Here is a 15,837-nt window from a genome sequence, read left to right on the forward strand (position 1 = left end):
TACAGTTTTTGGATGGGACAGTGTCTGATAGCAGGTACTTCCTATTGGTTTGGCCTGAGAGCTTGGGAAGACCTCATCTACATATTTGGGAGTGTGGTCCTGACTGATCTGTCAGGTCTTGAGCCTATGTGACCTGTGGTCACATCCTCACCTGTAGGGGCAGGGCTTGGAGCATTGCCTCTGTGACTGATCTGACTCAAACCTTTGTACAGCTGTCTGTGGGGCCTGAGAAGGCCCTGATCTCCTGGGAGACTGGGAATGCACCTGCCTTCCCTTTTAGCTGCCCTCCCCCATCCCTCTCCCTCCTGGGATTCAACCTATCTCGCCCAGGAATCAGGGTACCTTTCACAGCCTGCCATCCTATACAGCAGGATATCTGAGAGGAGTCCCAGTGAGGATCCAGTATTGATAGCAGGAAAGTTCAGAGGCCTCTTACCAAACAATGACTCAATTCAATGAACATTTGCAAGTAAAGACCTGTGGATAAAAGGGTACTCTGTGTGACACAGTGCAGACTCATGACAATATATATTTTTCACTTGTTTGGTTCATTTTATTTTCTTTTGGAGGGGCAACTGCAAGGGCCTCCTGAGGATGGATATCAAGCGGCAGGAAGATCATGGGATTGAGGAGTATGATGTGAAAGTTACAAAGACTCCATTAAAGGTTTTAAGTATGTTTAGGGGCATTTCAGAAATTGTTGAAAATTCTCCCTTTATTCCAAGACAATTCATTTAATAATTTGTTTATAACATACATTTCTTCATATCAACCCAGTGAACAGCTATCTATCCATCCAGTTATTTTGAATCAAGTTCTCACTATGGAGCCCTGGCTGGCCTTGAGCTCACCATGTAGACCAGGTGGCCTCGAACTTAAGGTAAAACTATTATTGCACCTTCTTTCTCAGATTCAGCTAATATATGTCAGAAGCCAGCCATTTGAATGCTAATGAACTGGGTTTTGATTTTGAGACAGAGTCTCACTGTGTAACACTGGCTGATCTGAAACTTGCTTTTTAGACCAAGTAGGCCTCCAACTCATAGAGATCTACCTGCCTTTGCCGTTGCTTCTGTCTCTTGAGTGCTGGGATTAAAGCCATATGCCATTCTCTTTTGTTTTATTTTTGAAACAAGGTGTCACTCAAATTCAGGCTGCCCTATATCTCTATGTGTGTAGCCCAAGCCTCTCTCCAAGTCATAGAAATGGTCCTGTCTCAGTCTCTTGGTGCTGGAATGGCGAGACCAAATGCCCAGGTAAAGGATTTTTGTTAAGCCCTGTGGAGACCATCTCCATTGTGAGGTGCATGAACTGAAAACCAAATATATTAGATAAAAAAGAGGGTTACAGGTTTGGAACAAAGACTGTTGAGACACAGGGCCCTTCAATGTTTTATTGGGAGGATTATAGCATCACACTACAGGCTAGTGGGGTTCAGGAGGGGAGACAAGCCTTCAGTTTAAACAGCAAAAGGGTTTCTGACTTCAGGTTTGTTTTAAAAGAATGGGTACATTCCCATCATGCGATTTAACCCATGTGCCAGGAGTTGAGGAGGAAGGCATTACACAAGGGCCAACTTAGAATCCAAAACTGGATTCCCTCTTAAATGCACCAGAGGGAATTGGACTTGCCGCATCAGCAAAGGGGAGGGAGAGAACTCAACTTTCTGTGAGAGCTGCAAGGTCAGCAGGGGTTGTTAAGCCTCTGAAGAGGGAGAGGATATAGTGAGGGGTGGCCAGATTTGGGGGAGAGCTGCAGCAAGGGGTTATTCTCCAGGGGGAGGGGGTACTTCAAATATGTGGTGCATTTACTTTTGATAGAAACATTAGAGAAGATCCAGTGGGGAAACAAGGCTTCCCAATAAATCTTACTAGAATACACGAGCATCCACCCATACAAAACAGTTGCACACGCACATCGTTCACAAAACTAACTCAGAGTGGATCCTAAACCTAAACATGAACTGCAGAGTGCAGAAGTTGTGCAAGAGAACCCAGAGCAAGTAGGGGCTGGAAACAGGCATGGTCCACAACTCCAAGGCAACTGAGCCTGCTAGGAAGCCACTCTACTAAGCTACCAAGCCATTCTAGCTGTTTTTTCTAATGCAAGATGTATGTGCATACTCTGAACAGAGATGTCACCTACAGGGAAGCTTATCCAGGTGGGGCAGAGCTGCACCGTTGCTGCTCTGAGGCGAAGCTGTCCAGTGGCCGTCAGTCAGACCCAGTTTTCAGCCACTAACACAATACAGAGATGGCACCGGATGCCTTGTCTGGTTGCTAAGTCCTGGCTCAACTCTGGGGGAGGATCTACACTGACTAGCTTTAGCGACTCACTTGCCTGCTCCTTCCTTGCTCACCATGCTGACTCCTGATCTCTCCTGAGTGCTCCCTACAGCTCCTTAGCAGCAGCATTCAAAGCACAGTCCACTGGTGCCCTGCCTCACTCTCAGAGACAAACCCAAGCCTTGGCCGTTGAGATGAGCCTGCCTCCTGCCATTCCCAGGAGTTTGTGCTTGAACGACACAGCCTTATATCCTGATTGGCTATAGAAACACAGTGACTGGAGCAGAATCCTTAGGGAGGGAACGGAGCAGAAATGGTAGGCTTGAACCTGGCCCAGCTATAGGTAGATTTGCAGGCTAGCAGAAAGCTTTCCTGCCACCTGGAGTTAAGGCGATTTTCCATTCAGTAGGGACTTTTTGTTATTCCTTCTTGGTTAGGAGTAATGCCATTACATATCCAAAGGAATGAAATCCCTTGCTTCACCACAGGAAAGGAGCCCTGCACATACTAGCTTTCTATGGAACCTCACAAGATTTCCAGGGATTAAGAATTCATGCCAAGAACTGTTCACACCTTATCTCTCAGGCTCCAGAATTTCATCCACCAAACAAACAACTCAGTAACAACAAAAACGTCAAGTGGAGCCTCAAGCTTGCAATCGCATCACTCAGGACGAAGAGACAGGAAGCCCATGAGCCCATCCTGGGCTACAGAACTTGTTTTTTGGTTTTAAACAATAAAACATTTGTAACACAAAACGAACTCTAAACAACTTCATACAGAAAAAAAAATGTGTTAAAAACAAACAAAAAAATTACTAATGTATGAGAAAGTGTAGTTTTGAAAAAGGATGAGATACCCATGCCCGCCTGGCCCATATTGGGCACAGCCAGCAGAGGTGAGCACTGTCCTCTGAGCTGTCAAGGTCACAGCTGGGCCTGCCTTCCAGAGGAGACTTGCAAGGTCCCAGGAACATAGAGGTTAGACCCCTCCCCACCAATCCCCCGCCTGCTGGGTCTACCTGAGGCATGCCCAGAAGAGGTGAGCGGCATGCTCTTCCCTGATCTCTGTCATCAGACCCATGGTTGTGTCTGCCTTCCTGAGGAGACTTCTAGGTACCAGGAATATCTAGCCAACACCAGGTGAGAACAATGACCAGGAGCCAACTCAAGAACACCATCCACAGAACAGAGCAATATGGCAATGCCAGAGCCCAGCTATCCTGCTACAGTGAGCTCGGGATAGCCTAACAGTCTAAGCCGAAGAAGATGACCTTAAATCCAATCTTATAAAGATGATAGAGGCCTTTAAAGAGGAAATGAATAAATCCCTTAAGTAAATACAGAAGAATACAAACGCATGAAGGTAATATAGAAAGTGGGTCAACATCTGAAAACGGAAATAGAAGCAATAAAGAAAACACATACAGAAGGAATTCTAGAGAAAAATAACGTAAGGAAGAGAACAGGAACTACAGATACAAGCATCACCAACAAAACATAGGAGAGGAAAGAGAGAATCTCTGATGTAGAAGACACAATAGAAGATATTGATACATCAGTCAAAGGCAGTGTTAAAAATAAATTCCTGATACAAAACACCAAAGGAATCTGGGAGACTATCAAAACACCAACCCTAAGAATAATAGGAACAAGGGGTTGGGGATTTAGCTCAGTGGTAGAGCGCTTGCCTAGCAAGCGCAAGGCCCTGGGTTCGGTCCCCAGCTCTGAAAAAAAAAGAAAAAAGAAAAAAAGAATAATAGGAACAGAGGAAGAAGATTCTCAGCCCCAAGCCCCAGAAAATATTTTCAACAAAAATCATAAAAGAAAATCTCCCTAATCTAGAGAAAGAGATGCTTATAAACATATAAGAAGCTGACAGAACACCAAATACATTAGATAAGAAAACTCTGTATAACAATACAAACATTATAAAACAAAGGAAAAATATTAAAAACTGCAAGGGAAAAAGCCATGTAATATATAAAGGCAGATCTATCTTACACCTGACTTCTCAACAAAGACTTTAAAAGCCAGAGAGAGGCTCCTGAGCAGATGTCTTCTAGACTCTAAAAGACCACACCTGTCAGTCCAAACTACTATACCCAGCAAAACTTTTAATCACTATAAATGGAGAAAACAAGACACTCCATTACAAAACCAAACTTGAACAATATCTATCCACAAATCCATCCCTACAGAAGATAATACAAGGAAAACTCTAACCAAAGGAGGTCAACTACACCCAAAGCAATATAAGAAATAAAAAAATCCCACCACACAGACAGACAGACAGACAGACAGACACACACACACCACCACCACCACCACCACCACCACCATCACTAAAATCAAAATAACAGGAATAAACAGTCATTGGACATTAATATCTCTTAACATCAAAGGATTCAATTTGCCAATAAAAAGGAATAGTCTAACAGAATGGATGTGAAAAAAGAATTCCTCATTCTCCTGCATTAAAGAAACACAACTCAGCAAGGAAATGGACATTACCTTAGAGTAAAGGGCTGAAAAAGACTTTCCAAGTAAACTGAGACAAGAAGCTAGCCGGAGTAGCCATTCTAATACCTAATAAAAATAGACTTACAGCCAAAAGAAACGGGGAAGGACATTTCATATTCATCAAAGGAAAATCCACCAAAATTACAAATCAATTCTGAACATCTATTCTCCAAGTTCTAGGGTACACAGATTCAAAATAGAAACATTACTAAATCTTAAACCCTACACATTAGTATTGGGAAAATTAAACATCATACACTTACCAATGGATAGCTCAGCAAGACATAAACTTAGCGGAGAAATAATGAAACTAACTGACATTATAAATCAAATGGACTGAACATATCTGCAGAACATTTCATTCAAACACAAAAGACTATACCTTCTTCCCAGCACCTCATGAAACCTTCTCCAAAGCTGACCCCATAATTGGTCACAAAGCAAGCCTCAATAGACACAAGAAGACTGAAGTAATCCCTTGTATCTTACCAGACTACCATGGATTAAAGCTGGAATTCAACAATACAAAAGAAAGCCTACAAACTCATAGATACTGAAGAACTGTCTATACAATAGCCCATGGGTCGGGAAGAAACAAAGAAAGACTTTTCATAATTCAATGAATATGAAGCCATAATGAAAGGAGAATTATATGAATTCTAGGTTTGGAGATACAAAATTAAAAGAATAAACCCCAAAAGGCCACAGACCCAGGGCTAAGCCCTGCAGCCAGGACTAGCAGGCCATAAAGATAAAGGAGCACAGGAAACACTGTCCAGGCAGGACTGGCAAGCCATAAAGATAAGGAAAAGGAATGCAGGAACCAGCCTGAGTTAATGGGACTGATTCATGGGACGTCTGGCAGGAAGACATCTCCCCCCAGCTCACTCAGGGCCATATTTCAACTAGGTGTCCTCCGGCCCCTGATAAGCCCCTGACTTCTAGCACGTACTCTTTCTGCTTTGTTCTCACTGCTATGTTTGAATGAGCCAATTGTATGTAACCACGCCAAAACCCCCTAGCCTTCTCTATATAAACCTCTGACTTTTGAGTTTCGTGGTCGACACCTCTGTCTCCTGCATGGGATACGTGTCGGCCCAGAGATCTCTGTAATAGGTCTCCGTAATAAACCTCACCTTTGCTTATTACATCCAAAATGGTCTCTCTGTGTCTGGGGTCCGCGATTTCCCAAGACTTGAGTAAGGGTCTCTCTGCATGGGATCTTTCAATAACATATCCAAACTTATGGGACACAATGAAAACAGTACTAAGAGGAAAGTTCATAGCACTAAGTGCTCTCATAAAGAAACTGGAGAGATCTTATGCAACTTAACTGCACAACTAGAAGTTCTAGAATAAAAAGAAGGATACAAAAGGAAAAGGGAGGCAAACCCTTAGACAAACTAAATGAAAGACGGAGAGAAAATATCCAAATTAACAAAATCTCAAAGGAATGGGGAGCATAACGGCAGACACTGAGGAATTCCAAAGAATTACTTCCAAAGGTCTGACTCAAAATAGCCCAAGGCCAGAAGGTTTTAGTGCAAAATTCTTCCAGACTTAAAGAAGAGCTGATACTAATACTCCTCAAACTATTCCACAAAATAGAAACAAAAGAAACATTGCCAAATTTATTCTATGAGGCTATAGTCACCCTGATACATAAACAAAGACTCAATAAAGAAATAAATTTTTAGACCAATTTCCCTTATGAACATTGGTGCTAAAATACTCCCAAAATGAATTCAAGAACACATAAAAGACATTATCCACCATGACCAGGTAGGGTTCGTATCAGTGACTTAGGGATAGTTCAATATACAGAAAATCCATCCTGCCACCTCTATGCCCACGTTCATCAGACCTACTACTGATCCTGAAACATACAGGTAAGATTCCCTTCCCCTTCCCACACCCATATTCCTTGCCCGCTGAGTCCTCTGGAGCACCCCCAGCTGCCCTGATCAGCCTGCTCTCTCCACTGAACCCACTTTCTTCTGTCACCTCTCTACCCTCTTTCAGCAGACCTGTTGATCCGGAGTCCTGGAGCACAAGGACACCCATCTGAGGCCTGCCATACGAGGATTGGCAGCCTCCCAATATCTACTACAACAGGAACACCCAGGGATTAAAGCCATCCAGATGGCTAAAGGCCCTCGAAAGAGACAATCAACAAAAGCCAGGACAATATGACACCCTCAGAGCACAGCTCCCATCCTACAGCAAGGTCTGGATATCTAATACCACCAAAGCACAAGAAAATGACCTTAAATCCATTGTTAGAAAGATGATAGGGGCCTTTAAAGAGAAAATGAATAAATCCATTAAAGAAATACAGGGAAATATATTGAAACAGGTAGAGGTCTTTGAAGAGGAAACAAAGCCTTCAAAGAAATAGAGGAACATTCAACTAAACACGTAAAGGAGATAAAACTATTCAAGACCTGAAAATGGAAATAGGAGCAGTAAAGAAAACACAGACTGCTGGAGTCCTGGACATGGAAAACTTAGAGAACAGGAACAACAGATGCAATTATCACCCACAGAATACAGAAGATGGGAGAGAAAACCTCAGACAAAGAAAATACCATAGAAGTGATTTATCACTCAAAGGAAATGTTGAATCTAAAAAATTCCTGACACAAAACAACCAGGAAATCCAGGATACCATGAAAAGACCTAACTCAATAATAGAAAGATAAGGAAAAGAGCCACTGCTCCAAGGACCAGGAAATATTTTCAACAAAATTATAGAAAACTTTCTCAACTTAAAGAAGGAGATGTCTATAAACATACAAGAAACTTATAGAACACTAATTAGGTTGGACCAGAAAAGAAAATCATCCCACCACATGCTAAACAAAACATAAAACCTACAGAACAAAGAATATTAAAAACAGCAAGGGAACAATGCCAGGTAACATACGAAGGCAGACCTATCAGAATTACACCCGAATTCTCAATGGAGACTCTAAAAGCTAGAAGGGCCTGGGCAGATCTTACAAGCTTTAAAAAGAATAAGAGATGCCAACCTGGACTACTATACCCAGCAAAACTCTGAATAACCATAGATGGAGGAAACAAGATTGTTAAGACTAATTCAAATTCAAACAACATCTATCCACAAACCCAGCCCTACAGAAATAATAGAAGGAAAACTCCATAACTACACCCAAGCAAATGCAGGCCACACACACACACACACACACACACACACACACACACACACACCACCACCACCACCACCACCACCACCACCACCATCAAAATAACAGGAATTAACAATCACTGGTCATTAATATCTCTCAACATTAATGGATTCAATTCCCCAATAAAAAGCTGCAAGCTAACAGAATGGATGCAAAAACAGCACCCATTATTCTGATGCATACAAGAAACACACATGAACTATAAGGACAGACATTAACTCAGAGTAAACATTTTCCAAGCAAACCCCAAAAGCAAGCTGGAGTAGCCATTCCAATACCATATGAAATAGACTTTCAACAAAAATTAAAAGAGGCAGGGAAGGACGCTTTGTACTCGTCAAAGGAAATATCTACCAAGATGACATCTCAATTCTGAACATCAACACGCATTCCCATATTTATAAAAGAAACATTGCCAAAGTGTAAACAGCACAATGAACCCCACCCATTAATGGTGTGAAACTTCAAAATGCCACACTCTCACCAACTGACAGGTCATGAGACAAAAACTAAGCAGAGAAATAATGAAACCGACTGACATCATGAATCACATGGACCTGACCCATCTACAGAATGTTTCACCCAAACACAAAAGATTATCCCTTCATCTCACCACCTCATGGATCCTTCTCCAAAACCGACCACATCGCAATCCCCAACAGATACAGGAAAATCCAAATAATGCCTTGTATCTGATCAGACAACCATGGACTAAAGCTGGACTTCAACAGCAGCAGACACCCAAGAAAGCCTGTCCACTCATGGGAACTGAACTCAGTGATCCCTGGGTCAGGGAAGAAATGGAAGAGTTTCTAGAATCAAGTGAAAATGAAGGCACGGCATACCCAGATTTATGGAACACAAGGAAAGCAGTGCTCAGAAGGAAGTCCATAGCACTAAGCGCCTCCTGAAAGAAATTAGAAAGTTCTTATACTGGCAGTTTATAAGTGCACCGGAAAGCTCTAGAAAAAAAAAAAAAGATGCAAGCATACAGAAGAGGAATGTGAGGCAGGACGGAAATCAAAATGAGGGCTGAAATCAATCAATTAGGATCAAAGAAAGCAATACAGAGAATCAGTAAAAACCAAGAGGTGGTTCTTTGAGAATATTAACAAGGTAGGCAAACCCTTAGCCAAGCTAACCGACAGACAAGTATCCAAAGAAACAAAAATAGGAAATAAAAAGACACAACAACAGATGCTAAGTAAATTCAAAGAATCATTGAGCCTTACTTCAAACGCCTGAAATTCACAGAATTGAAAAATCTTAATGAAATGGTTGGTTTTCTACACAGATATCACTTACCATAGTTAAACAAACATCAGATAAACTATTTAAACAGCACTATAACCCCTAAGGAAATAGAAGCAGTCAAAAAAGGTCTCCCAACCAAAAAAAAAAAAAAAAAAAAAAGCCCAGGGCCAGATGGTTTTAATGCAGACTTCTACCAGAATTTCAAAGAAGAGCTAACAATACTCATTAAACTATTCCACAAAACATAAACAGATAGTATGCCGCCATACTCATTCTATGAAGTCGCAGTCACCCTGATACCTAAGCCACACAAAGACTCAACAAAGAGAATTTCAGACCGATTTCTCTTATGAACATTGATGCAAAAATACTCAATAAAATACTCACACACTGAATTCAAGAGCATATCAAAGACATAATAATCTAACATGATCAAGTAGGCTTCATCCCAGGGATGCAAGGATGATTCAGTATATGAAAATCTATCAACCTAACCCATCATATGATCAAAATGAAAGAAAATAACCACATCATCATTCCATTAGATGCTGAAAATCCCTTTGACAAAATCGAACACCCTTTCATGTTAAAAATTGTATATAACTTTAATTTTTTCAAAACCTATTTTTAATGACCTTTTAACCCAAAACCCACCAGATATAGTGGAAAAGAAAGGATATGGGGGAACTGGACCTGTTTAGCAAGGTTCTTTGGAGCATTCCTGTCTGTGTTGTCTGGAAATTGGCAGTTCGGTTCATAGGTTAGCAGGCAGTGACAGGTCACAAACACTTCAGGGATACAGCAGCAGTTCAGTTCTATAGAGTCAGCATAGCAACGGCAGTGACATGACCTAGCAGAGACAGCCAGTCCTCAGCCTTGGCTCAAGTCAGCAGGAGGGACCAACAGGAACACCAGGAGAAGTTCTCAGCTGTGCATCTCTCAGGGAAGCAAAGATCAGTGAAGATCAGCGAAGATTCGAGACCCTCAAGTTTTGCACAGCTAGTTGTACTAGCAAGCCAAGCTCTGTCTCCGTACTCCGTGGAGTCCTATTTATACCCTCTAAACATCATGTGTCCTCCATGTGCCTTGCCTTAGCACATATCTTGCCTCAACATGAGTGTCTGGCTCAGCTGACATCACTCTGCCAATCAGCCCAAGTTCTCGGAAGTGACAAGAAACTGCAGCACACCATCAGAAGTTTTTTGGTGTGTTTCTCTCTGCGGAGTCCCAAAAAAATGCAGCTCAACTGCGCAATGCAAGGCAGACCAATACATGCATGTTGTTAGCAAAGAATCCTTTATCACATCTCCTTTCGTTTGCTTGCCTCAGCAGAACATCCTCTCTCCTGTGTCTGCTTCAGCAAATTGTTCCTTCACAAGTCTGCCTGAGCCTTTCAGACCCATGTCCACTTCAGCTAAATGTCCCTTCACGTGTTTGCCCCAGCACAACACCGTCTAATGCAACTGACTCTTCAAAGAACCCTTAACGTTTTCCCTTCAGTCCCACAGAGATCAGGGTTATAAGGCACATACCTAAATATAGTAAAAGCAATATGCAACAAGCAATAACCAACATCAAATTAAATGGAGAGAAACTTGAAGCAATTCTACTACAGTCAGGGACAGGAGGAGGCTGCCCACTCTCTCCTTATCTATTCAATGTAGTGCATGAAGTCCTAGCTAGAGAAATAAGAAAACTAAAGGAGATTAAGGAGATAAAACTTAGAAAGGAAGAAGTCAAATTATTTTTACTTTTGGATGATATGATATACATAAGTGACCCCCAAAATTCTACCAGAGAACTCCTTATAGCTCACAAACACTTTCAACAAAGTGGTTGGATACAAAGTTAATTAAAAACAAAAGTCAATAGCCCTCCTTTATACAAATGATAAATGGACTGAGAAAGAAATTAGGAAAACAACACCAAAATTTTACAATATCCAAGAATAATATAAGATAACTTGGTGTAACCATAACCAAATAAGCAAAAGACCTATATGACAAAAACTTCAATTCGCTGAAGAAAGAAATTGAGGAAAATACTAGAAGATGGAAAGATCCCCCATTCTCATGGATCGGTAGGATTAACATAGTGAACATGACCATCTTACCAAAAGCAGTCATACACATTCAATGCAATTTCCATCAAGATTCCAACACAGTTCTTTACAGACCTTGGAAGAGGAATTCTCAGCTTCATATGGAAAAACAAAAACAAAAAACAGGATAGAGAAGACAATCTTGAACAATAAAAGAATTTCTGGCAGAATCACCATCCCTGACCTCAAACTGTACTCCAGAACAATAGTAATAAAAACTGCGTGGAATGAACAGGTTGACCAATGGTATCAAACTGAAGATGCTGAAATAAACCCATATGCCTATAGACACTTGATCTCTGACAAAGAAGGCAAAACCATACAATGGAAGAAAGAAAGCATGAAAGAAAGAAACAAATGGTGCTAGTCTAACTGGACACCTGTCTGTAGAAGAATTCAAATCGATCTATATCTATCGCCCTGCATAAAACTGGAGTCCATGTGGATCAAAGACCTGAACATAATACCAGATACACTAAATCTGATAGAAGAGAAAGTAAGGAATAACCTTGAATTGGTTGAAACAGGAGATGACATCCTAAACAGAACACCAGTAGCACAGACACTAAGATTAATAATAAATAAACGGGACTTCATGAAACCAGAAAGCTTCTGTAAGGAAAAGAATACCATCAAACAAACAAACAAAAAGCAGGTTACATGATGGAAAAAGATCTTTACCAACCCTACATCTGACAGAGGGTTTATAGCCAAAGATATATATAAAACCAAATAACCAAATTTAAAAATGGGACACAGAGCTTAGTAGAGAATTCTCTAGAGAGCTATCTCTAATGTGCAAGAAGCACTTAAAGAAATGTTCAACATCTTTAGTCACCAGAAAAACATAAATAAGAACAACAGTAACATTTCATTTTACACCCCTCAGAATTGCTAAGATTCATCAAAACTCACATGAGAGCACATACTGGCAAGATTGTGGAACAAGGGGAACACCCTTCCTCTTCTGGTGTGAGTGCAAACTTGTACAACCCTTTGGAAATCATTTTGGTGGGTTCTTAGAAATCTGAGAATAGTTCTATTTTACTCCTGGGTATATACCCAAAACATGGTCCACCCTACGAAAAAACCACTTGCTCAACTATGTTCATAGGTACTTTATTCATTATAGCCAGAAGCTGGAAGCAACCCACATGTTACTCAACTGAAGAACGAATAAAGAAAATGTGGTTCATTTGCATAACGGAATACTACTCAGCTAGGAAAAACAAGTACATCAAGAATTTTGCAGGCAAGTGAATGAAACTAGAAAATTTCATTCTGAATGAGGTAACCCAGACCCAAAAGGACATGCGTGGTATGTACTCACTTATAAGTGGATATTAGCCATAATACCCAAAGGAGCTAAGTAACAAGTAGTGCCTGAAGGAAGATTTTTTAAGGTTTTAAAATTTTATTTATATGAGTACACTGCTGCTCTCTTCAGATACACCAGATGGCAATGGATCCCATTACAGGTGGTTGTGAACCACCATGTGGTTGCTGGGAATTGAACTCAGGACCTCTGGAAGAGTAGTCAGTGCTCTTAACCACTGAGCCATCTCTCCAGCCCCACAAGGGAGGATTCTCGAATCTCACTCAGAATGGGAAAATAGACCAGCATCCATAACGTAATCTTTGAACAGGTAAAAACCAAAGAGAGAAAACAGCAATGGGAATTGTTGCCAGTAGTTTCATTTGGACTTTATACAAGTGACTCATTTTGTTGTTGTTGTTGTTGTTGTTGTTGTTGTTGAGACAGGATCTCCCATTGCATAGCCCTAACTGTCATGAACACACTGTGTAGACCAGGCTGGCCTCACACACACACACACAGATCTGCCTTCCTCTTCCTCCAGAGCTCTGGGATAAAAGTGTGTGCCTAATGCCCAGCTGCTTGCCAGCTGTTTGTTTATTGAGAGAGGGTCTCTTTGTGTGCCCGCGTCATTCTTTTAGAGTAGTTGTTACCCAGGTTCATCTTGACCCCCTGGCAGAATTATGCTTTTCCTGATAACCACAGGGGACTTAATGCTATCTGTGAATCCGAGCTGTCTCCTTCAGCCGCCCCCTTTAGCTGCCTCTTAGAGCTGTGTTCTTTGATAGAGCCTGAGCCTGAGTCAAGGTTTCTTCCTCTTGTAGGAATGGGGCCCATCTGGAGGGTACTCTTAGTGAACAAACTTTAACATAAACAACAGGCAGTAACATAAACTCTCTCAGCAACCCTACACTTCAATCCTGGCGCAAAATTTTCTTTCTGACAGTCTCTTGCAAGCCTGGTTAGCACACACACTATCTTCCAGTCCTATTGGAGACAGAGCTCCTGTATCTGAATTCAGTTCTGTGTGACTTAGCATGTCCTAATCAAGTTTACTCATCAATCCTTTATAGTATCGATTTATTTAAGTTCTTCTTGTATCAGTACAAGCATGGGATTGCAGTGTCCCTAGAAGCCAGAAGAGAGTGTTGAGTCCCTTGGAGCTGGAGTCACAGGTAGTTGACAGTAAGTAGAAACTCCTTCAACCTCTGCAACAGCAGGACACGGTGTTAACCGCTGAACCTGTAACGGGTGTGTGGGTATTCAGAGACTCACCAAGGTGAGCATGAAGCTATTTGAGCAAAGAAGAGGCTTTTATGCAGCTCCTGATGCAAAGGCTTCACCTGGTACTCAAGATTCCCAATTGTAGCCCATAGCCACATTAGGTCAGGAGTTTATAAAGGAAAAAAAGAGAGCATAAAGTTACATTCAACAACTCTCTCTTCTTCCGGCCACTGACCTTGCACAGATACCTTGTACAGATATCTTGTGCAGATATCTTGCAGGTAGGTGTCCTGGTTATCTCCAGCTTTAAACAAGCTTTGTTTACAGAAGCAGAAGCGGTGGTTAACCTTGGGACCATCTTGTGTAAGCAATAGTTTTGTTAAAGCTGTACAAGACCAGAATTTACCAAAACAACCTTCAACACTTGAAAGTCCAATTTTGCTTTGTAATTAAACTTTTACACATAAAGGAAGCAATTAACATACCTAACGTTTGCCTCTAAAAGCCATCTCCTTTATCACCCAAGGGTTTTTTACCTTTGATACCACCAACAGGTATGAGAGAGAGAGAGAAAAAAAATCCTGCTTCTTATTTGAATATGAAAGAAAAGAAAAAAAAACCTGGGAGTTTTTACATATTAACCCCCCCCCCAAAAAAATCTCAGCCTCTGTGTCTGATTTTTGTTGAGTCTGATATAACCTTACGTAGAAGGTTAACCTGGAATATTCAATTAGTTGTGGAAAGGCTTCTGCCTTAAAATATCCTTTAACAAAAACTAGTCAATCTTTCCATGAGGCCAGGGCTTGACCAGGATGCATCCTACAACGTCTCTGGCTTTTGGGGGCAATGCCCATACACTCCCTTGCTCCTCTAGCCCTCCACTCCGGAGTCTAAGGTCTGAAGCCCTGTCCAATCAAAAGCAATTTTAAAAGAGCATCCAATCAGATTCCCTGACAGATAGGGAGCTGGCTTTGTTCAGAACTATGGATCTTTTTTTCTTCTCCCACTTCTCCTACCCACCCTGACCCAAGCTAACCTCTGTCAGGTGCTTCTTCTCCCTCTCCGTCTCTGGGATTCTCTGCCTCGTCCTGTCGCCAGTGTCTGGCTGCTCCCTGCTGAGGGAAGCTCCATAATTAGGGCACTGGTGTTCAGGAACCGGAAATGGTAAGCGCACAGCGTCCTGACCTGGGCTCAGTTTTGGCGCACAGCACCTTCCTGCCTGGCCCCTCCGGACTGTCCTGTCCAGCTCCGCACTGGTGTCCTGCCAGGGCTGATGGCTTTTCTGGCACCTGGGTCAGGGCAGCCGAGAAAGCCGCGCTGCGGAAAATGCAGTCGTCCCAGCATCTAGGCCAGTGCGTTCCCGGACTCGCGCTGTGTTTTCTGCCCTGGGTTCTGAGTGCGCGTCTGTGGTTGTGTGTCTGTCTCCGTGTCTTTCTCCGTGTCGTTATGGTTTTTGAACCCGACTCTCTAAATCCAGGTGCACGATCGCCGGCCAGTACTGTGGCTTTGCTGTCGCGGACTTGTCTTTAGTTTCTCACTTAAGGAAATGCTTGTTCAGGAGCAGACAGTGGCTGATTGAATCTCTAGCCCCTCCTCTTACTCACCATACCTGGGGAGGTGGGTCCAGGGCTGGCTGGACCTAGGCCTGTGACCGGACTCTGTTTTATCTCTACTGTCACGTCATCGTTGTTTAATTTAATTTTTTATTTTAAAATTTTATTTTATTTTATTTTTACATGTATGTTTGTTTGCCCACCACATGAGTACCAAGTAGCTTTGGAGACCAGAGGAGGACATCAGCTCCACTGGACTACAGTTACAGATGTTGTGAGCCACCGTGTGGATGCTGTGAACTGAACCTGGTCCCCTGCACCAGCAGACAGTACTTTTAGTTGTTGAATTCTAACCCTGTTCAATTATTTTTATG

At 42.0% G+C, this 15,837-nt stretch overlaps 1 protein-coding gene and 1 long non-coding RNA gene across 6 annotated transcripts in view; one reads left to right on the forward strand and one right to left on the reverse strand.

Moving 5' to 3' along the window:
- LOC102548014 (uncharacterized) overlaps positions 1 to 15,483 on the reverse strand; it is a 22,617-nt gene extending 7,134 nt beyond the window's left edge. The window contains exons 1-2 of one of the 2 annotated variants that reach the window (XR_015650800.1): positions 14,947 to 15,050; positions 13,750 to 13,928 (exon numbers count right to left, since the gene is read on the reverse strand). This is a non-coding gene — a long non-coding RNA (uncharacterized LOC102548014). Of the gene's footprint in view, positions 1 to 13,749; positions 13,929 to 14,946 lie in introns of those variants that run through there. The other variant, XR_015650798.1, reaches the window with a different exon arrangement.
- The window catches only part of Zfp939 (zinc finger protein 939), a 13,456-nt gene continuing 12,481 nt past the window's right edge, over positions 14,863 to 15,837 (forward strand). For all 4 annotated transcript variants that reach the window (XR_015650787.1, XR_015650781.1, XM_087607146.1 and 1 more), the window contains exon 1: positions 14,863 to 15,074. Coding sequence is in view for 2 of the 4 variants with exons in the window: in XM_087607146.1 (XP_087463272.1) it covers positions 15,072 to 15,074 (3 nt within the window). In the remaining 2 variants the exon portion in view is untranslated. The remainder of the gene's footprint in view (positions 15,075 to 15,837) is intronic.

The sequence above is a fragment of the Rattus norvegicus genome, chromosome 1 (assembly GCF_021556685.1).
Source record: "Rattus norvegicus strain SHRSP/BbbUtx chromosome 1, alternate assembly SHRSP_T2T, whole genome shotgun sequence".
Classification (NCBI taxonomy): Eukaryota; Metazoa; Chordata; class Mammalia; order Rodentia; family Muridae; genus Rattus; species Rattus norvegicus.